At 37.3% G+C, this 16,227-nt stretch overlaps 1 protein-coding gene across 1 annotated transcript in view; it reads right to left on the minus strand.

Annotated features, from left to right (window-relative positions):
* The window catches only part of Snw1 (SNW domain containing 1), a 35,987-nt gene extending 20,021 nt beyond the window's left edge, over positions 1-15,966 (minus strand). The window contains exons 1-3 of the mRNA XM_015494425.2: positions 15,889-15,966; positions 12,694-12,847; positions 6,923-7,084 (exon numbers count right to left, since the gene is read on the minus strand). Coding sequence (XP_015349911.1) covers positions 6,923-7,084; positions 12,694-12,847; positions 15,889-15,902 — 330 coding nt within the window. The 5' untranslated portion in view covers positions 15,903-15,966. The remainder of the gene's footprint in view (positions 1-6,922; positions 7,085-12,693; positions 12,848-15,888) is intronic.
* Between the last annotated feature and the right edge of the window lie 261 nt (positions 15,967-16,227).

Genomic DNA, 16,227 nt, shown 5'->3' on the forward strand with positions numbered 1-16,227 from the left:
CTCAGCACCACATAAAAATAAAGGCATTGGGTTGTGTCCATCTACACCTAAAAATATAATAAATGTCTTAAAAAAAAAAAAAAAAAAGATTACACAGCTTCTAACAAACACCAAATGTCTTCTTTTCAGGAAGGAAAAATCCATACCACACAAATTGAAAATTATATAACAACACTACAGAAGACAATGAAGGGTTAATAATCATTTTAACTATGATTAACCTAGACTATGAAGGGTTAATAATCATTTTCATACAGCAATCACTATAGGAAGATTCTAAGTAAATGGTTCCCTGGTAGTCATATAAGTTCAACATAAAGTCTCAATACTAATTTAGCAAACAAGAGCCATTTGCTGTTTCTTATTTGGGTATTCCAAAGTTAATAACCCTTTAAATGAGCATCAGTAAGATTCTACCATCTCACAAGGCTGAGTGAAGGACATCTGAAGAGTAAGATTCCTCCACGATAATTAACTATAAAACCCCCAATTTTTATAGCCTGAGAACCAAATGTGCTAAAACTCAGTACATTCCAGGAGGTAATGGGGCTGGATAGGGTTATCTGAAAACTACAATATATCCTTGAAGGCAGAAGCATAAATGAGCTTTGTGAATAAGATAAAGGAGGAATTCCTCTGTAAAACAGATAATTCCTTATTACTGAAAATAGGCAAAGAACTAGACTAACTGAAAGGATGAATCTGTCAACATACACACTGTGTAAAACAGAAAATGCTATCTTTAGTCTTACTTTATGTAATCATAAAAAATATTTAAAATTTTTTTTTTTTTTAGTTGTTGATAGAACTTTATTTTATTTATTTATTTTTATGTGGTGCTGAGAATTGAACCCAGTGCCTCACACATGCCAGGCAGGTGCACTACCTCTGAGCCACAGCCCCAGCTCTCATAAAAAATTAATAATTTATCATAGGGTCAGTTTAAAGTTGTTAGGGTTTTTTTTTTTTCTTTTTAGGATGTAGTTAGAGAGCATTCTTCTAGGTAATATCATGTATATAACATTTTCTATGAAACTATTTCAGAAAGAAAAACACATATACTAGGGCCTTTATTTCAAGATTTGTCACTGAAGTTCATAATTGAAAAGGAGAGAAGCATTTAGTTCTATCAAGATTTATTCCAAGAAACTTTTTTCTATCTAATTTTGTATTACCAACAAGTCATATTCACAGTACTTACTTTAAATGTACAGAGATCAGTGGCCTTACAACTTGATATAAATATTACCTTGTGGAATCCTGACTTATTCTCTTTACCTCTTAATACTTATTGCTAAAATTGGCATTTTCGGAGGAAGGGGCACTAGGGAATGAATCCAGGGGTGCTTTACCACTGAACTATATCCCTTGTCTTTTATTTTTTTAATTTTAATTTTGAAATAGGGTTTTGCTAAGTTGCCAAGAATCTTGTTAAGTCACTGAGGCTGACCTCAAATTTGCAATCCTCATGCTGCAACCTCATGTAGCAGGATTACAAGCATGCACTACTGTGCCTGGCTAGAATTTCCATTCCTGCTCTCAATTAATATTTCAGTGAGAATTCTACGGTCAGATTCCTGAGATAAGTTAGGAATCTTTGCACTACAGTGCAAATAAAAAAAAATCCCAAAAACCATTTTCATCTTTTGTTGAGAATTCTGTATAAGTCTCCTAAATGATCATGAATTTTTAAAATTCCATTTTGTACAGTAAGTAGTCGATTCCCATTTCTTTTAAAATAAAAAATCAATGCTTTTCATACAGGGTTTTGCTGCCACCTCCAGCTCCCCTCCTATAGTCTTTATAAACGTAGAAGGTGTTTCTGGTTAAGACAATGGTGGTTGAGTGGAACACTAGTGGCATTTTACAGGTAGAATCAATTATGTTAAACATTGTACAAAGCTCAAGATAGTGCTGAATAATCAAGTAATGTCACACTCAAAATACCAATGGTATATAATGTGTACTCAGTTAAATTTGAATTATTAAATGCATTCCAAAACTCCATGCATTAATCCATCCACTTTTAACTATAAATAAATAAATAAATAAACAAACAAAAAAACAGTGTGAACTTGAGAGTGGTATTTCTCTATAGTACCAGTTTTGGGTTCAGTTCTAGTGGTTGCATTATAGTCAAGCATATAAGCATGGAAATAATGTCACTGTATAAAGGAACAAAGCTTTAGAGACTTTACTGGGTCAAAGTACTGAAATCCAAAAATAAATGGTTCAGTTTTAACTCTATTTTTTTATATAACTATCAATATAGATGGTTGTCACAAAAATAAAAATATTTTCAGACATTTCCTATAAACCAGACAAAATTCTTTGTTTCCATTTTTGAAATATAATGCAAAGCTGTATTTAATTCATAATGTTACAATATTTTGTATTTGCCAATGTCAAATTATTGTCCCAAAATGTTGCTTTTTCCTAACTGATGAGAGTAGAGAGGTAGCACATCATACCAGTGAAATAATTATCTCATAAGGAGACATGCACTAAAACAAATGCTAGAGTCAAGTGAAGCTTTCCAATATAAATCCTGCACATATAGGGGCCTCTCATTTTCTTTTTGTAGGGTAGATTATGCTTCCTCAATGACTTCAGATGAAGTTTTTTTTCCCCCCATACCAGGGATTGACCCAGCTTTACCACTGAGCTACAACTCCAGTCTTTTTATTTTTTGAGACAGGATCTTGTTAAGTTGCTTAGGGCCTCGATAGATGGGGAAGGCTGCCCTTGAATTTGACAATCCTCTTGCCTCAGTCTTCCAAGTTGTTGGGATTACAGGAATGCACCACCACACCTGGCAAGAAGTGGTTTTCTGTTATACAATGAATACTGATATTATTCACCTAACAAACACTGGTAAATGCCTGTGTAATAAGCTTTCAGGCACTAATGTACCTGAAGAGGAAAAAATAAAATATCCAATCCTTGCCCTACAACAGCTCATAGTCAAATGATGTGTTAAACAGCTATGAAAAACATTGGGACTAGAGAGGAGAGAGTCAACGTAGCCAGGGAAGATCAGGGAGAGTATCCTGGAATAATAAAGAATAAGCTGAGATCTGAAAGCAATAGAACTTAGTCAAGGGTACAGTGCTCCAGGCACAAGAAGAATGTTCATGAAAGTTCTCAAGATAAGAGAGAATGTGCCATATTAGGAGGACTAAAAGTAGTTCTTCATGGAAGATTTTTGAGAAGGCATGATAATGGTTATTTTATATTGAAAATAAATATAATGGCTAAAACTGAACTGTTTACTTTTTATTTCAGTATTCTGGTCCTGAGAATTGAGGCTAGACTAGGAAGGTAAGCAAAGGGGCAAGCTTGCCATAAGGAGGTTGGCCTTTATCCAGAAGACCATGGAAGCCAAGTAAAGATTGTAAGCATGTACACTTCTATGTGTATATGTAGAGGAAAGAGAACAGCAGACATGATGTGTCTGTTTTTTTTTCTGGCAGGCAATACAAATGCAAAATAGATGGGCTGAGACTTTGCTGTGGTAAGACAAGCAAAAATAATAATGGCCTGAACTAAGTAGTAAGGAAGGGAAGAATACTTGAGAAGTATTAAGGAAATTACATAGAGCACGGTTCCTAAATAGATGAAGGGTCTAGAAGAAACTAAAGAACTAGAATGATTGTTAAGCACAGGGAGAGCATACTGGCAGTGTCACATTTGAAACTGGAATATCCTTTGACTCAGTGAAGTCCACATCTAAGAATTTATTCTACATGTAAAAAGAGGTTTGTATCTATCTTAAATAAAGTGCTATTTGCAAAACCAAAAAAATAAAAAATAAAAACTACCAATGATTTAAAAATTAGGGTATAACTACACCATGGAAGTATATATAGATTCTTTTTTTAACACATAACCTATGTATACTAACAAAAATCTTCAAAACATTAAGTTAAAAAAAGGTCAAAGGAAGTTGTATTAAAATCCCATTCATATAAAAATCTGTTTATAAATGAATATGCATATATAAAGTTAAGAAAAAAATATATATCAATATCTAAATCAACAATAAAAGTCTGGAAAGATATACATCACTGTAGTAAAACTAGTTACCTTTGGCAGGTAAAATAAGAGATAACCAGGTAGAACTCCACATACTTATATATACAGTATATATACTATATACATATACAATGTATATATGTATATAGTGTGTGTATATACACACACCATACGTACACACATATACATACTATATAGATGTAGCTCAGGGTAAATCTGGTTTCAATCCCTGGTATCAAAAAAGAAAAAAAAACTTCATCTGAAGTCATTGAGGAAGCATAATCTACCCCTGCAAAAGGAAAATGAGGTCCCTATACATGCAGGATTTATACTGGAAGCCTTCACTTGACTCAAGCTGCATATGTTTTGGTGCATGTCTCCTTCAGGTAGTATACACAGTATATATACATATATATATATACATATACATGCAGTATACATACTCTATATACAGTATGTATGCAGTGTATATATAGCTTTAGAGTATATATATGCTGTACATCCTGTATATACCACTGTTATCTTACCATGAGAATATATTACATGTGTAATATTTTTAAAATCTATAAAATAAGAGAAAACAGGACTCTCTGAGGCTTTGGTATAGGCAATGAGAAAGATATCACCATCATTCACTGAATTAGAGAATACAGCAGATAGATTTTACAAATTATACATTTAGGTTTGGATTTGATTACGCAGCATTTTAGGGAAATCTTTATATAACTGTCTGGGCTGGAAACACAGATTCAACAGTTATCAACCTATGAGTGGTAACTGAACCCATGGAAATAAATTATATATAAGTTAAGGAGAATGCACTGTGAAAGTGTCAGAGATCTTTCTCAGAAAGCTACCACCACAAATAGGTTGAGGTGAAGCCATACTAGTGAATTAGAGAATTAAAGGGAAGTGAAGTAGCATGAAATCCAGCTCTTTATAAAGAATCTTGAGAAAAGTTGAAGAAAATTAAGTGGAAGTTAGGTGGTAGTTTAGAGGGAGCTTTGAGGATAGTCAAGAAAGTTTTTCTTTCAAAAGATAAGAAAAGCAGGCACATTCAAATGCTAATAGGAAGGAGTGTCAGAACTCAAAGACTTGCAGTTAGAATTCAAAAGACAGTTGAGAAGAATAAATAATATGTGAGATTTGGAGGGAAAGAGAAGGGATTGCAAACCAGAATATATATGGCAAGATGAGGCTTTGATTATAATCACAGAACTCAATATCCATTTCAACCATTTCTTATAACTTTTGAAATGTAAATACTAGGAAATTTAAAATAAAAAGATGAGGCTTAGAGAGAAGGTATTTCTTAGGGAATCAAAAAGAAAAAGGTAAATGAAGAATAAAGTTGCCAGTTTTCTTCTGTCTTTATACTGAAATAGATGTGAATTACCTGTTCAGGATAAGACAGGATGGAGAGAAGCAGGAGTTACACACAAGTTGGTGGTAGCAAGAAGGGAGCAGGGCTGAAGATATAAATTTGTATGCCTGCATTTTTCCAAAAAGCTCAGCAGTCCTGTTGGAGGACTAAGGATGGGCTGTCAGTACTATTTTAGAGGGCAAAATAAAAAAGTCTGGGAGAGAGAAGCAAAGGATAGGTTCTGAAAAGCTCTCAGGTATTTTTTTTCCCAACATCATCAATTCTAAAGAAATGTTTTACTTCTATCTCAAGTATTTATTTACAAGGGGGAGAAAAACCAAACTAGGTCTCCTCAAAAATAGTTCCTTGGCTCTGGGCATAGCTGCTATATGATGAGATTATTTTAAGCAAATTTTATTTTTGGTTTTTGGATTACTTTGCAAGCAGGGCCATCCTAAATCTGCATGCAAATGCTAGTTTTGTTCTTAATCTAGGGCAAAAGAAGTTTGTGTTTATTATCCAAATGAACTATTAAAATAAGAGCTGGGATATAGCTCAGTGGTAGAGCATGAGCAAAGTCCTTTGGACAATAACACATATACAAATTTAAGATAAATAAGTAAGTAAAATAAAATAAGCATCTATAAATGTATTCTGTAAGCATATGGAGGGAATTAGAAGAGAGGGCAGACAAAATTAAAAGTAGATTTTGGTTTTGGTGGGTGTAGCCTCAGTTGTAGAGTATTCACCTAGCACACAGAGGCACTGTGTTTAATTCCCAGCATTGCCAAAAAAAAAAAAAAAGGGTTGACTTTATTAGGGTTTTAGAATTGTAGACTTTAAATATTAGAGTGTCAAAACTACAAACTAATTGTATTTGAAATATAAAACTAAGTAAAAACCATGAATATAAAAGTCACTAAGCCAGGTATGGTGGCATATACCTTTAATCCCAGCTACTCAGGAGGGTGAGGCAGGATGATCTCAAGTCCAAGGCCAGGCTGGGCAGCTTAGTGACATCCTATCCTCAAAATAGAGAAGGCTGAGGATACAGCTCAGTGGTTAGGAATACCACTAGGAGGGTTGGGGATATAGCTCAGTTGGTAGAGTGCTTACTTTGTATGTACAAAGCCCTGGGTTCAATCCTCAGCACCATACACACACACACACACACAAAAAGAACAACAAGCAGCCCTGGGTTCAATCCCCAGTACTGCCCCTTCCCCTAGCTCAACAATTTGTGTAGAATTTCAAAAGACAAGTCACTACTGGATACAGTATCAAAGTTAACCTAAGCATACTTCATTGCTACTTTTATATTTTTTTTTGGTGCTAGGAATTGAACCCAGGGTCTTGTTCTTGCTTAGGCAAGAGCTCTTCCATTTTAGCTGTGTCCCTAAGTTCACTGCTACTATTAATATAACACACATACACACACAAAACAAAAACAAAAACAAAAAAACCTCACAAAACATTCATCAATGAGGAAAACAAAAAACAGAGAACAACCCAATGAGAGAATACCTTGTCTTTTGACTGTCCTTGTCGAGCAATTGCATCATATTTAATCTTTCCTTCAGGATCCACCTGAATGGCCAGTGCATTTGACATTTTTTTCTTTCGTCCCATATCCAGGGGATACTGGGCCACATGGATTTCTGGAAAGGCACCTCCATCTCCAAAATCCTGAATATTAAAAGAAATAAAAGGAATATTTAGTAATAACTAGAGACTCAAGATAAATTCATTTATTCAACAAATAATCATTGAGTCCTTAGCATCGTAGAGCTTACAGGCCAATGAGCAAAGATACAAAAAAATATATTCAGAGTGCCATGAGGGTAATACAGATCCTGGAACCGGGTGCTACTTTGATAGAATGCTTGCTACAGCCTTTGTTAAGAAGCAACAGGAGTGCCGCAGTCTGGCTGGGCACAAAATAATCGAGCCACCACAAAAGCCTTGTAGATTCAAACAGCAACTCTTTATTCCTGAACTCTCACCGACACTCTACATGCACATTCTGAGAAAATACAATCCCTCCACCGGGCTCTGCGTACCAATACTCTCAGAACCCCATGAGAACTCAATGGGAACTCTCAAGGAGTGGGCGCCTGAGGCAGCAGGATATGCCCTAATCCTGGAGCCGCCCTATTCCCAGCAGGATCCACCCTAAACCCGGAGCCACCCTAATCCCTGAGCAGGGTCACCTTTCAAACCAAAATGCCATGCGTCATTCCTACTTGGCTATGGCTCTCAGCAACAGGAGTAATGTGTAAGCTAAAGCCTGATGATGAGAAAGCAGTTATGGGAAAATCTAAGGCAAGCATTTTCTAGGCAGAGCAAACAGCAAATGTGAAGGACCTTCTGCAAGGAGGAGCTTGGCATGTTCTAGGAAACAAAAGTCCAGTGGAGCTAATAGCTTACTGTGAACAAAAGAACTCACACCATATGAAGGTGGTTCCAGGCCAAGGCAAAAAATGTTAATGATATGTGGCAGAAAAAAACTAAGAAAATGTTTAGGACAAAGCAAAGACTGTGGTTTTGGCATGTATGCACACGCACATATAGGTAAGAGGTACTTAGGGGTAGCAATGTAAAGAATTTTTCTTGGAATTAGATTTTATTAAAATAATATCATTGGGCTGGGGATAACACAGCAACACCTTGGGTTCAATCCTGGGCACTAAAAAAAATAAAAAGACATCATTTACTCATTATTATGAGAAGCAATAAGATAGGAAGAACCTAGAAATGAATTACCATATTTCTTTCTTTCTTTTTGTAGTGCTGGGGATCAAACCCAGGGCTTCAAGCACGCTAAGCAAGCATTCTTACTTAGCTATATTCCCAGCTTGGAAAACATACATGTGTGAGTGTGTACATGACTGACACACACATACACATACACATACACAGTATATGTGTTGTATTATTACTGGGGGGATGAAATGGGGGGAAGAGATAGATTCTAAGTTGCCCAGGCTGGTCTCAAATTCCTGGATTCAAGTGATCCTCCTGCCTCAGCTGGGACAACAGGTGCATACTACTACACAGGGCTCACACTTATAATAGTGATTACATACAATTATTTAGGAGGGAGAACAGACTTCTAAAGTAGAACCATCTAAAGAGTTTGTCATTGATGTTTATATTGACGGAAAAAAGGGCCAGGCATGGTGGCACATTCCTATAACCCCCGTGGCTTAGGAGGCTGAGGCCCTATGTAACTTAGCAAGACCCTGTCTCAAAATAAAAAATAAAAAGGGCTGGGGGTGTGGCTCAGTGGTAGAGCACCCCTGGGTTTTATCTTATTTAACTTTTATAACTAGCACTCTCATTTTTTCATTCAGAAAGAATTCAGGTTTAGAAAAATTAAGAGATTTCCTAAGGTCTCATATGCATATGAACTTGAACTCCATTCTTTTGATTCCAAAGGGCTTTTTCACTACTCTGAGATACTTTTCTTAAAAAAAAAGTCACGGGGCTGGGATTGTGACTCAGTGGTAGAGCACTCGCCTAGCACAGGCAGGACTCAGGTTCAATCCTCAGCCCCCCATAAAAATAGAGGCATTGTGTTGTGTCCATCTACACCTAAAAAAAATAAATATTAAAAAAAGAGAAAAAAAAAGTCAAACCATGGTACAAAATAAAAGACAAAGGGATAAACCCACATAAATACAGTTATCTCATACTAGACAAAAAGCACCAAAAGCATTCTGGGAAAAGATAGCCTATTCAACAAATGGTGCTGGGAAACTAAAATCCACATGAAACAAAATGAAATTAAACCCCTCTCTCTCACCCTGAACAAAACTCAACTCAAAGTGGATCAAAGACTTAGGCACTAGAAGAGACCCTGTGCCTAGCAGAAGAAAAAGTAGGCCCAAATCTTCATTGTGTTGGCCAAGGATCTGACTTTCTTAACAAGACTCTTAAAAAGTACAAGAAGTAAAATCAAGAACAGAAGCAACAATAAATGTTGGCGAGGATGTAGGGGAAAATGTTCATACATTGCTGATACAACCATTATGGAAATGGTATGGAGACTCCTCAGAAAACTTGGAATGGAACCACCAAATGACCCAGCTATCCCACTCTTTGGTTTATATCCAAAGGACTTAAAATCAGTGTACTACAGTGACGCAGCCACATCAATGTATACAGCAGCTCAACTCACAATAGTTAAATTATGGAACCAAACTAGGTGGCCTTCAACAGATGAATGGGTAAAGAAAATGTGGTATATATACACAATGGACTATTACTCAGCCATAAAGAAGAACAAAATGATGGAATCTGCCAGTAAATGGATGGAGCTGGAGAATACTATACTAAGCAAAATAAGTCAATCCCCAAAAAACCAAAGGCCAAATGTTTTTTCTGATATGTGGATGCTAATTCACAATAAGTGGGGGTGCTAGGGAAGAACAGTTACTTTGTATTAGGTAGAGGGGAGTGAAAGGAGAGGGGCCATGGGGTTGGAAGGATAGTAGAATGAATCTGACATTATTACCCTATGTATATGTATGACTACACGAGTAGTGTGATTCTACATCATGTTCAACCAGAAGAATGAGAAATTACATTCTTTATGTGTGAAGTGTCAAAAATGCATTCTACTGTCATGTGTAATTAATTGGAACAAATAAAAAGACAGGGGGAAAAAAAAAAAAAGGCCAACCAGTATAGGCCAAGAAACCCCAGTATGAAAATCGAAACTTTTTGAGGGTTGAAATAGCCTCCTCAAGTTTCAGATTTTAGACTTCCGAGGATTAAGATTAGGGGTACAAACTGGGGTGCACAATCAGTAAAGTCTAGACAAATACCCTGAAACCTGAAAAACTTCTGGTCCCAAGGATTTCAGACAAGAATACTCAATTTGCACTACTAAGAATGATAAGAAAAACATTGATCATTTAGAGGGGTCTGATGGAAAAATTATAAAAATATCCGCTTTTACAAGACATCTTCAAGCAATATTCCATTAGATCTAGTATATATGAGTCCCTAGGTATAATATGCTTATTTGCTGAGAGATTTGGAATATTTGAAAATGAACAGAATAAAGTAGAAAGAGAAATTTTCTTGTAAATTAGGCAGAAATAGTTAAAATATTCCCAAGAAAAGTGCTTCCTGTACCCAGACCATCAATCTGACACATGCTCAGATTTGCTAGAGTTCTTCAACTATAATAAGCACTTCAGAACTGTAGATGTAGCATTATGTGGTCATTAAGCTTGCCAGAAAATCATAGCTTTTACACTGAAGACTAGAACAAAATGCCTTCTTCCACAGTACATTCACTCTCCTCAAAGCATCCATGGCATTTCCAGATTAGCTGGCCATTTTAGTTTGATTTTCAAATAAACAGTTCTGTTCCACCAGGATACATGAAACCTTTGATAATCAATTAAGATTTTAAAAAGCAGTCAAATGTCATAAAGCTGATCCATTGTATGTAAAGTGAGGCCTGCCACCCCCATTCTGTAATCTATTGAGAAGCTAAAAAAAAAGATATAATTTCAAGAGAAACAGAATTCTTCAATTAGCTAATGCCAATCACTACCTTTTTGCTCCAGGTAAGAGGGCATTATAGCCTCCTCTTTTATTTTGCCATTTCTCACAAATTACAGTCCCAGAGAGAACAAAACCAACAACAAAAATCCTTCAATATAGTAGGGCTGATCTTCTCACAGAGGAATTCATAAAAACCAGAGGAAACATGAGGGGGAAACCTCCTGAAATATGTAAGGGCCAGGTACAATCTAGCTGGGTGTTTATCTTGTAGGCTCTATCTACCTAGTCTGACAGGCAGACATGGGGGAGAGAAAACAGATGGCTTCTTATAGGATTCTAAGCAACAAGTTTCAATTCAAAAAAATATTATGATCACCACTTGGAGGCATATGAAAAAGGCAAGCGCCCCGCCATTTGTGAAGTAAAAGTCATAACCACATAAGAACAGAATATAAGAAAGTGATAAAATAAAAATAAATGAAGTGCAAAAACACATAGCCATTTTAGATTTTTAACGGGGCACATCCATTCCTTGGCATGTGGAAGAAAATTTGTAGTAATGAGAATGAACACTGGGAGAGGGAGAAGAAAAAGGCTTGATAAAAGCAAAGTTTATCTTGTGTTAAAAAATATTTATCTCAAATGTTTGTTTTCTCCCTAGATAAGGAATGTGGTTGTTATGGCCTGGGTTTGTCTCCCCAAAACTCATATGTTAATGCAGGAACATTCTGAAGTAAAATGACTGAACTGTGAGAGCTATACCTAATTAGTCCATCCTAGTTTGAATGGACTGACTGGATGGTAGATAGAGACTGGGGGGAGGCGGGTCACTGGGGGTGTGCCCTGGATTCATCTTTCCTCCCCTTTGTCTCTCAGCTTCTGGGCCACCATGAGGTAAGCAGCTTTCTGCAGTCATGATGCTAGGCCTCACCTCAGGCCCAAAATAAGAGCCAGCTAACCATGGACTAAACCTCCGTAACTGCTGGCCCAAATACACATTTCCTCCTCTTAGTTGCTCCGGTCAGGTATTTTGGTCATAGTGACAAAAAAACTGACTAACACAGTGGTCTAGTATGGGAAGATTTCCCTGGAATCGGGGAAAGAAATATGCAATTGAACTGACTGATGTATAGGATCCTGAGTAACAGGTGCTGTCGAGAAGTTTGTTATTTGGAAACAAGGCAGAGATATAAAAAAGGATCACTCTATAGATTCTTCCTTCTCTTCTACTTCCTGTAAGTCAACTATAAAATTTTGTCTCTCATTTCCCAAAACATTATCTAATCTGCTGATTAACATTCTAGACTGAAGAAAACAGATGAGGGGTTAAAAAAAAAAAAATCAATAAAGGAAATGCTATTAAACCTTCCCTTAAAGGAAACTCTTTCAAAGTTATATGGTATTATTATTTTAGTTGGGGTTGTGAGGGAACTCAAACATAAAATCAATTTATTTTTACCTCTTACTTTACCATTATTGTCCACATGCTATATAATTCCTAGATTCATAAAAGTATGTTAGTTCCTTATGTACATGTTTAATAGTTTCGCATTAGAAGAGACAAAATGGCGTAGTTCTCTAGTGATCACAAACCAGTGATAATAAGCAAGACAAAAAAGAAATCTTCTGAGGGAAGTATGTCTTGAGAGCTCACAAGCAGAATTTCTATCACTGATATTAATAATCAGAAAATCTAGGGTTTAAATATATTTTACAACATATAATAATAAATTTCAACATAATTTAATAAATCGAAACAGAACATCCATATTTACCTCTAACAACCGAGGTATCCAGCCTTTTCGGTACCCGTATGGGGGTGGTTCTCTCCGGGAGGAGACCAGTGAGGTCTGCCGTGATCGCTGAGATCTTGCTTTTTCTTCAGCCTCAAGCTGGTCTTGAGATAGCTGAGTAGGTGCAGGTAAAAAGCTATAGAAAACAAGAGTCAGAATTTTAAAAACTCTTACATATACCAAGCATTTTATTATGTGTGGCAAAAAAGAAGCACTAAGAGACATACAATAAAAAAAAAATCCAACTGCAATCAAGACAAATGGTATCCATTATAAAAAACTACAGATATTTACATAATAGACAAACTATTGAGCTTTTATTCTTCTATATTTCTTTTAACAAGCAAATACACATTCCCCATTACCCAGGGGCCGAATGTCCATCCAGTATATGATTTTCTAAATATCCTTCCTATTCTTATACTTCTTTTAAAAACTATTTTATTCATACGTGCTCCTTACTTTTTTAACTATTTCAATGTCAATACAAAAGAACAAGGATTCAAAGTGAATTTAACAAAGACACAGATACAAGAAAATATAAACTGCATACTTGAGGGCATTTTCCCAAGAGTCTAATTTAGAATGAAATTTAAAACTTAATAGGCTAAAGAATGAAAGCAGAAATCCTGAAGATGTGGCATTATTTAATCAGAACAACTTTCTACTAAATTACTCTTAACAACTTTTAAGTATTATGTTATCACAGTGGTATCTAAAGTCCAAACAAAACAAACAAAACAAAAGGATTCCAGTAGATGTACATTGAAGGGAAAAATAATTCAAGTTCCTCTGTGATTCTTGGCACAAAGTCTGAATATGTAGGAGACTTTATTCAGTTATCAAAAATATTTCTTGATCACTTGGGTGCAAACACTATACTAGACAGGCAATGAAAGTATAACTGAGTAACCTTATAGTCTTATGAGAGAGAAAGATAATCGCACAAATCCATAATTATAAATACATTAAGTGTTAAACAAAAAATACAGAGTGCTATGACAGCATTCAACAGAGGGTTTACCAGTTCAGGGAGGTCAGGTTATAATAATGGCTAAGAGCTCAGAGTTCAAAATTTACCTTGTAACACTTAAAAACCTGGGTGAGTTATTTATCTCTATGAGCCTGTTTTCTCACCTGTAATGACAGATCACAGAAGAGTATCTACCTTATGAGGTTCTTATGAGCATTCAATGAGAACATTCACCAATCAGTTGGCAAAGTGTCTAGATACTGCTAAACCTATGTTCCATAAATGAGTATTTGGACTTGTCCCATGATTTCCCAGTTTGTGTTCACTGCCCGCAAACTATGCTCCCTCTTGGCCCTCAGCACACAACAAGAACATCTACTTATTGAACTGCAATTATCTATTAATTTACCTATCATTTCCTCACTAGACAGTGTTATGCTCTCTGCCTGTTTCATCCTAAATGTCAAGGCATTGTCTAGCTGGCTACAGGAGTACCTTAAATGTCTGCAAGGTGAATTCACTCATCCCTTGCACTCACCATCTTTATGTCACTATAGCTTTCTCACCTTTACTCAAACAAGCTGTCTCAGGCCCTTTACATTTGCTAATATTCTATTTATTTATTAAGAACAATTTCTGCTGGGCACAATGGCTCATACACCTGTAATCTGAGCATCTCAGGAGGATCCTAAGTTCAAGGCCAGCCTCAGCAATTTGGTTAGGTCATGAGCAATTTAAGGAAAACCTGTCTAAAAAAGGCTGGGGATGTGGCTCAGTGATAGAGTGCCCCTGGGTTCAATCGCCAGTACAAAAAAAAAAAACAAACAAACTAATATTTATAGATTTATATAAAGGATATTACAAAAGACACCAATAAACACCAGATGGAACCTATGGAAAGCTAGGTAGTCCCCCAAATTGACCAGAGACTGCAATCTGCCAATGCAATTTTAAGCACAGAATACCCACTACATCTCTGGTATTGTTTCCAGGTGTTCATTTCCAATTCCATGTTTTCCAAAAATTCTTCATTCATAACCCTACTACTATCTAGTGCAGTGCTTTGCACCTGGAGGACATTAAAATGTTTGCTGCCTGTATCATTTACTAAAGGAAACTCTTCAGTTCACACAACTCATTGAATCTAATTCTTTTTACACTTAGGCTGGTATTAAACAAATAAACATTGTGTTGTTCTTTGTCTTATGATCGTACTAGTACCCCATCTTCTCTGCAACTCAAAAGTTATATTTCCTTCTGTACAAAAGACTCCTAAGATAGGGCAAGATACCCAGTAGTAATCCCCTGTAATTGAAACATTTTTAGGATTCATCAGTTAGGGAATATATGCGAGGAGAATGAAGTGTATTACAGGGCCTCAAGCTGAGGTCCTAAAATGATTACTTTCTTTGCGCTTGTACTGTTGAGTTCGCATGGAAAGTTTTTCTACTTAGACGGAGCAGCAAGGTCGCGGGCTAGCACGAGTTACGTAACTTCTTGCAATCTCCCACTTAACAGCATCTTTTCTCTTAATAGCGGGAGCGCATTACCTTCGGTTACCAAGGCAACCGGGAATAGCAAAAAATCGGAGGTAGTTCTATCTACAGAAGAAATTCTAAGGTCCAAAGTTAAAGTGCTGAGCAAAGGTGAATTTGGAAGAAAGCGGACTCTACTGAGGCCACTTTAAAATCCCTGTTCAGTTCCGCTCGCAGCCCCTTTTTTTTTTTTTCCTGTTCCTAGAAATCCCAGTATCGGGAAACAGGCGGGAGAGAGAGAGAGATCATCGCAGACAAACGGCCCGAAAGCCGCGAAGTCGCCGCCCGCGCGCTCCACTCATCCCGGAGAAATAAAGACGCTGCCCTCCACGGCCCCACCGCGTCCACCCGAGCCGCGGACATGAGGGAGCGCCCTCCAACCCGCTGTGAAGCTTAAGCGAAGAACACGTGAGACTCCAGCGCGAGGCCACGCCGCGGCTTTCGGACACAGAAAGGGGGAGAACTCAACCCGGGAAGCCCCTCAGGAAAGATCCCGGTTTCGGCGAGGCCTAGTCGCCGCGGCGGCCAGCGGGAAGGTCTAGCCATGACCCCAACCTACGTCGTTCTTTGCCCCAGGCCAGGTTATCTCCGAGGACGTGTAGACAAAGAAAAGAAAAAGGTGTTTACTCCCAGACCCTTCCGTATCGAGGACTCGAATCAACAACCCACCTGGTGAGCGCCATCTTCTTCCGCTTCTTCCAGGGCGAGCGACAGCGCCGCGGGGCGGGCCTTTCCCGGCGACGGGGAGCGGAAAGGAAGGAGCGCGCGGTACGCAGGCGCCCTGGCCGCAAGGCGTTGTGGGACTCGTAGTTCTTTAAACAGTAGTAGTCTGTACTCCTGACCAGACCTAGCGGTTTATCACGATAACAGCTTATGTCAAAAGCAAGTGCATTCAGGAAATGATATAACCCGGTCATTCGTACTCTGTGACCTGAGACGGCGTTCCCTAGGCAGAAAAACGAAATTGAAGGAAGATGCCTTTTTCGCTGCTTTATTTTATTCTCTACT

The sequence above is a fragment of the Marmota marmota genome, unplaced genomic scaffold (genome assembly GCF_001458135.2).
Source record: "Marmota marmota marmota unplaced genomic scaffold, marMar, whole genome shotgun sequence".
NCBI classification, from domain to species: Eukaryota; Metazoa; Chordata; class Mammalia; order Rodentia; family Sciuridae; genus Marmota; species Marmota marmota.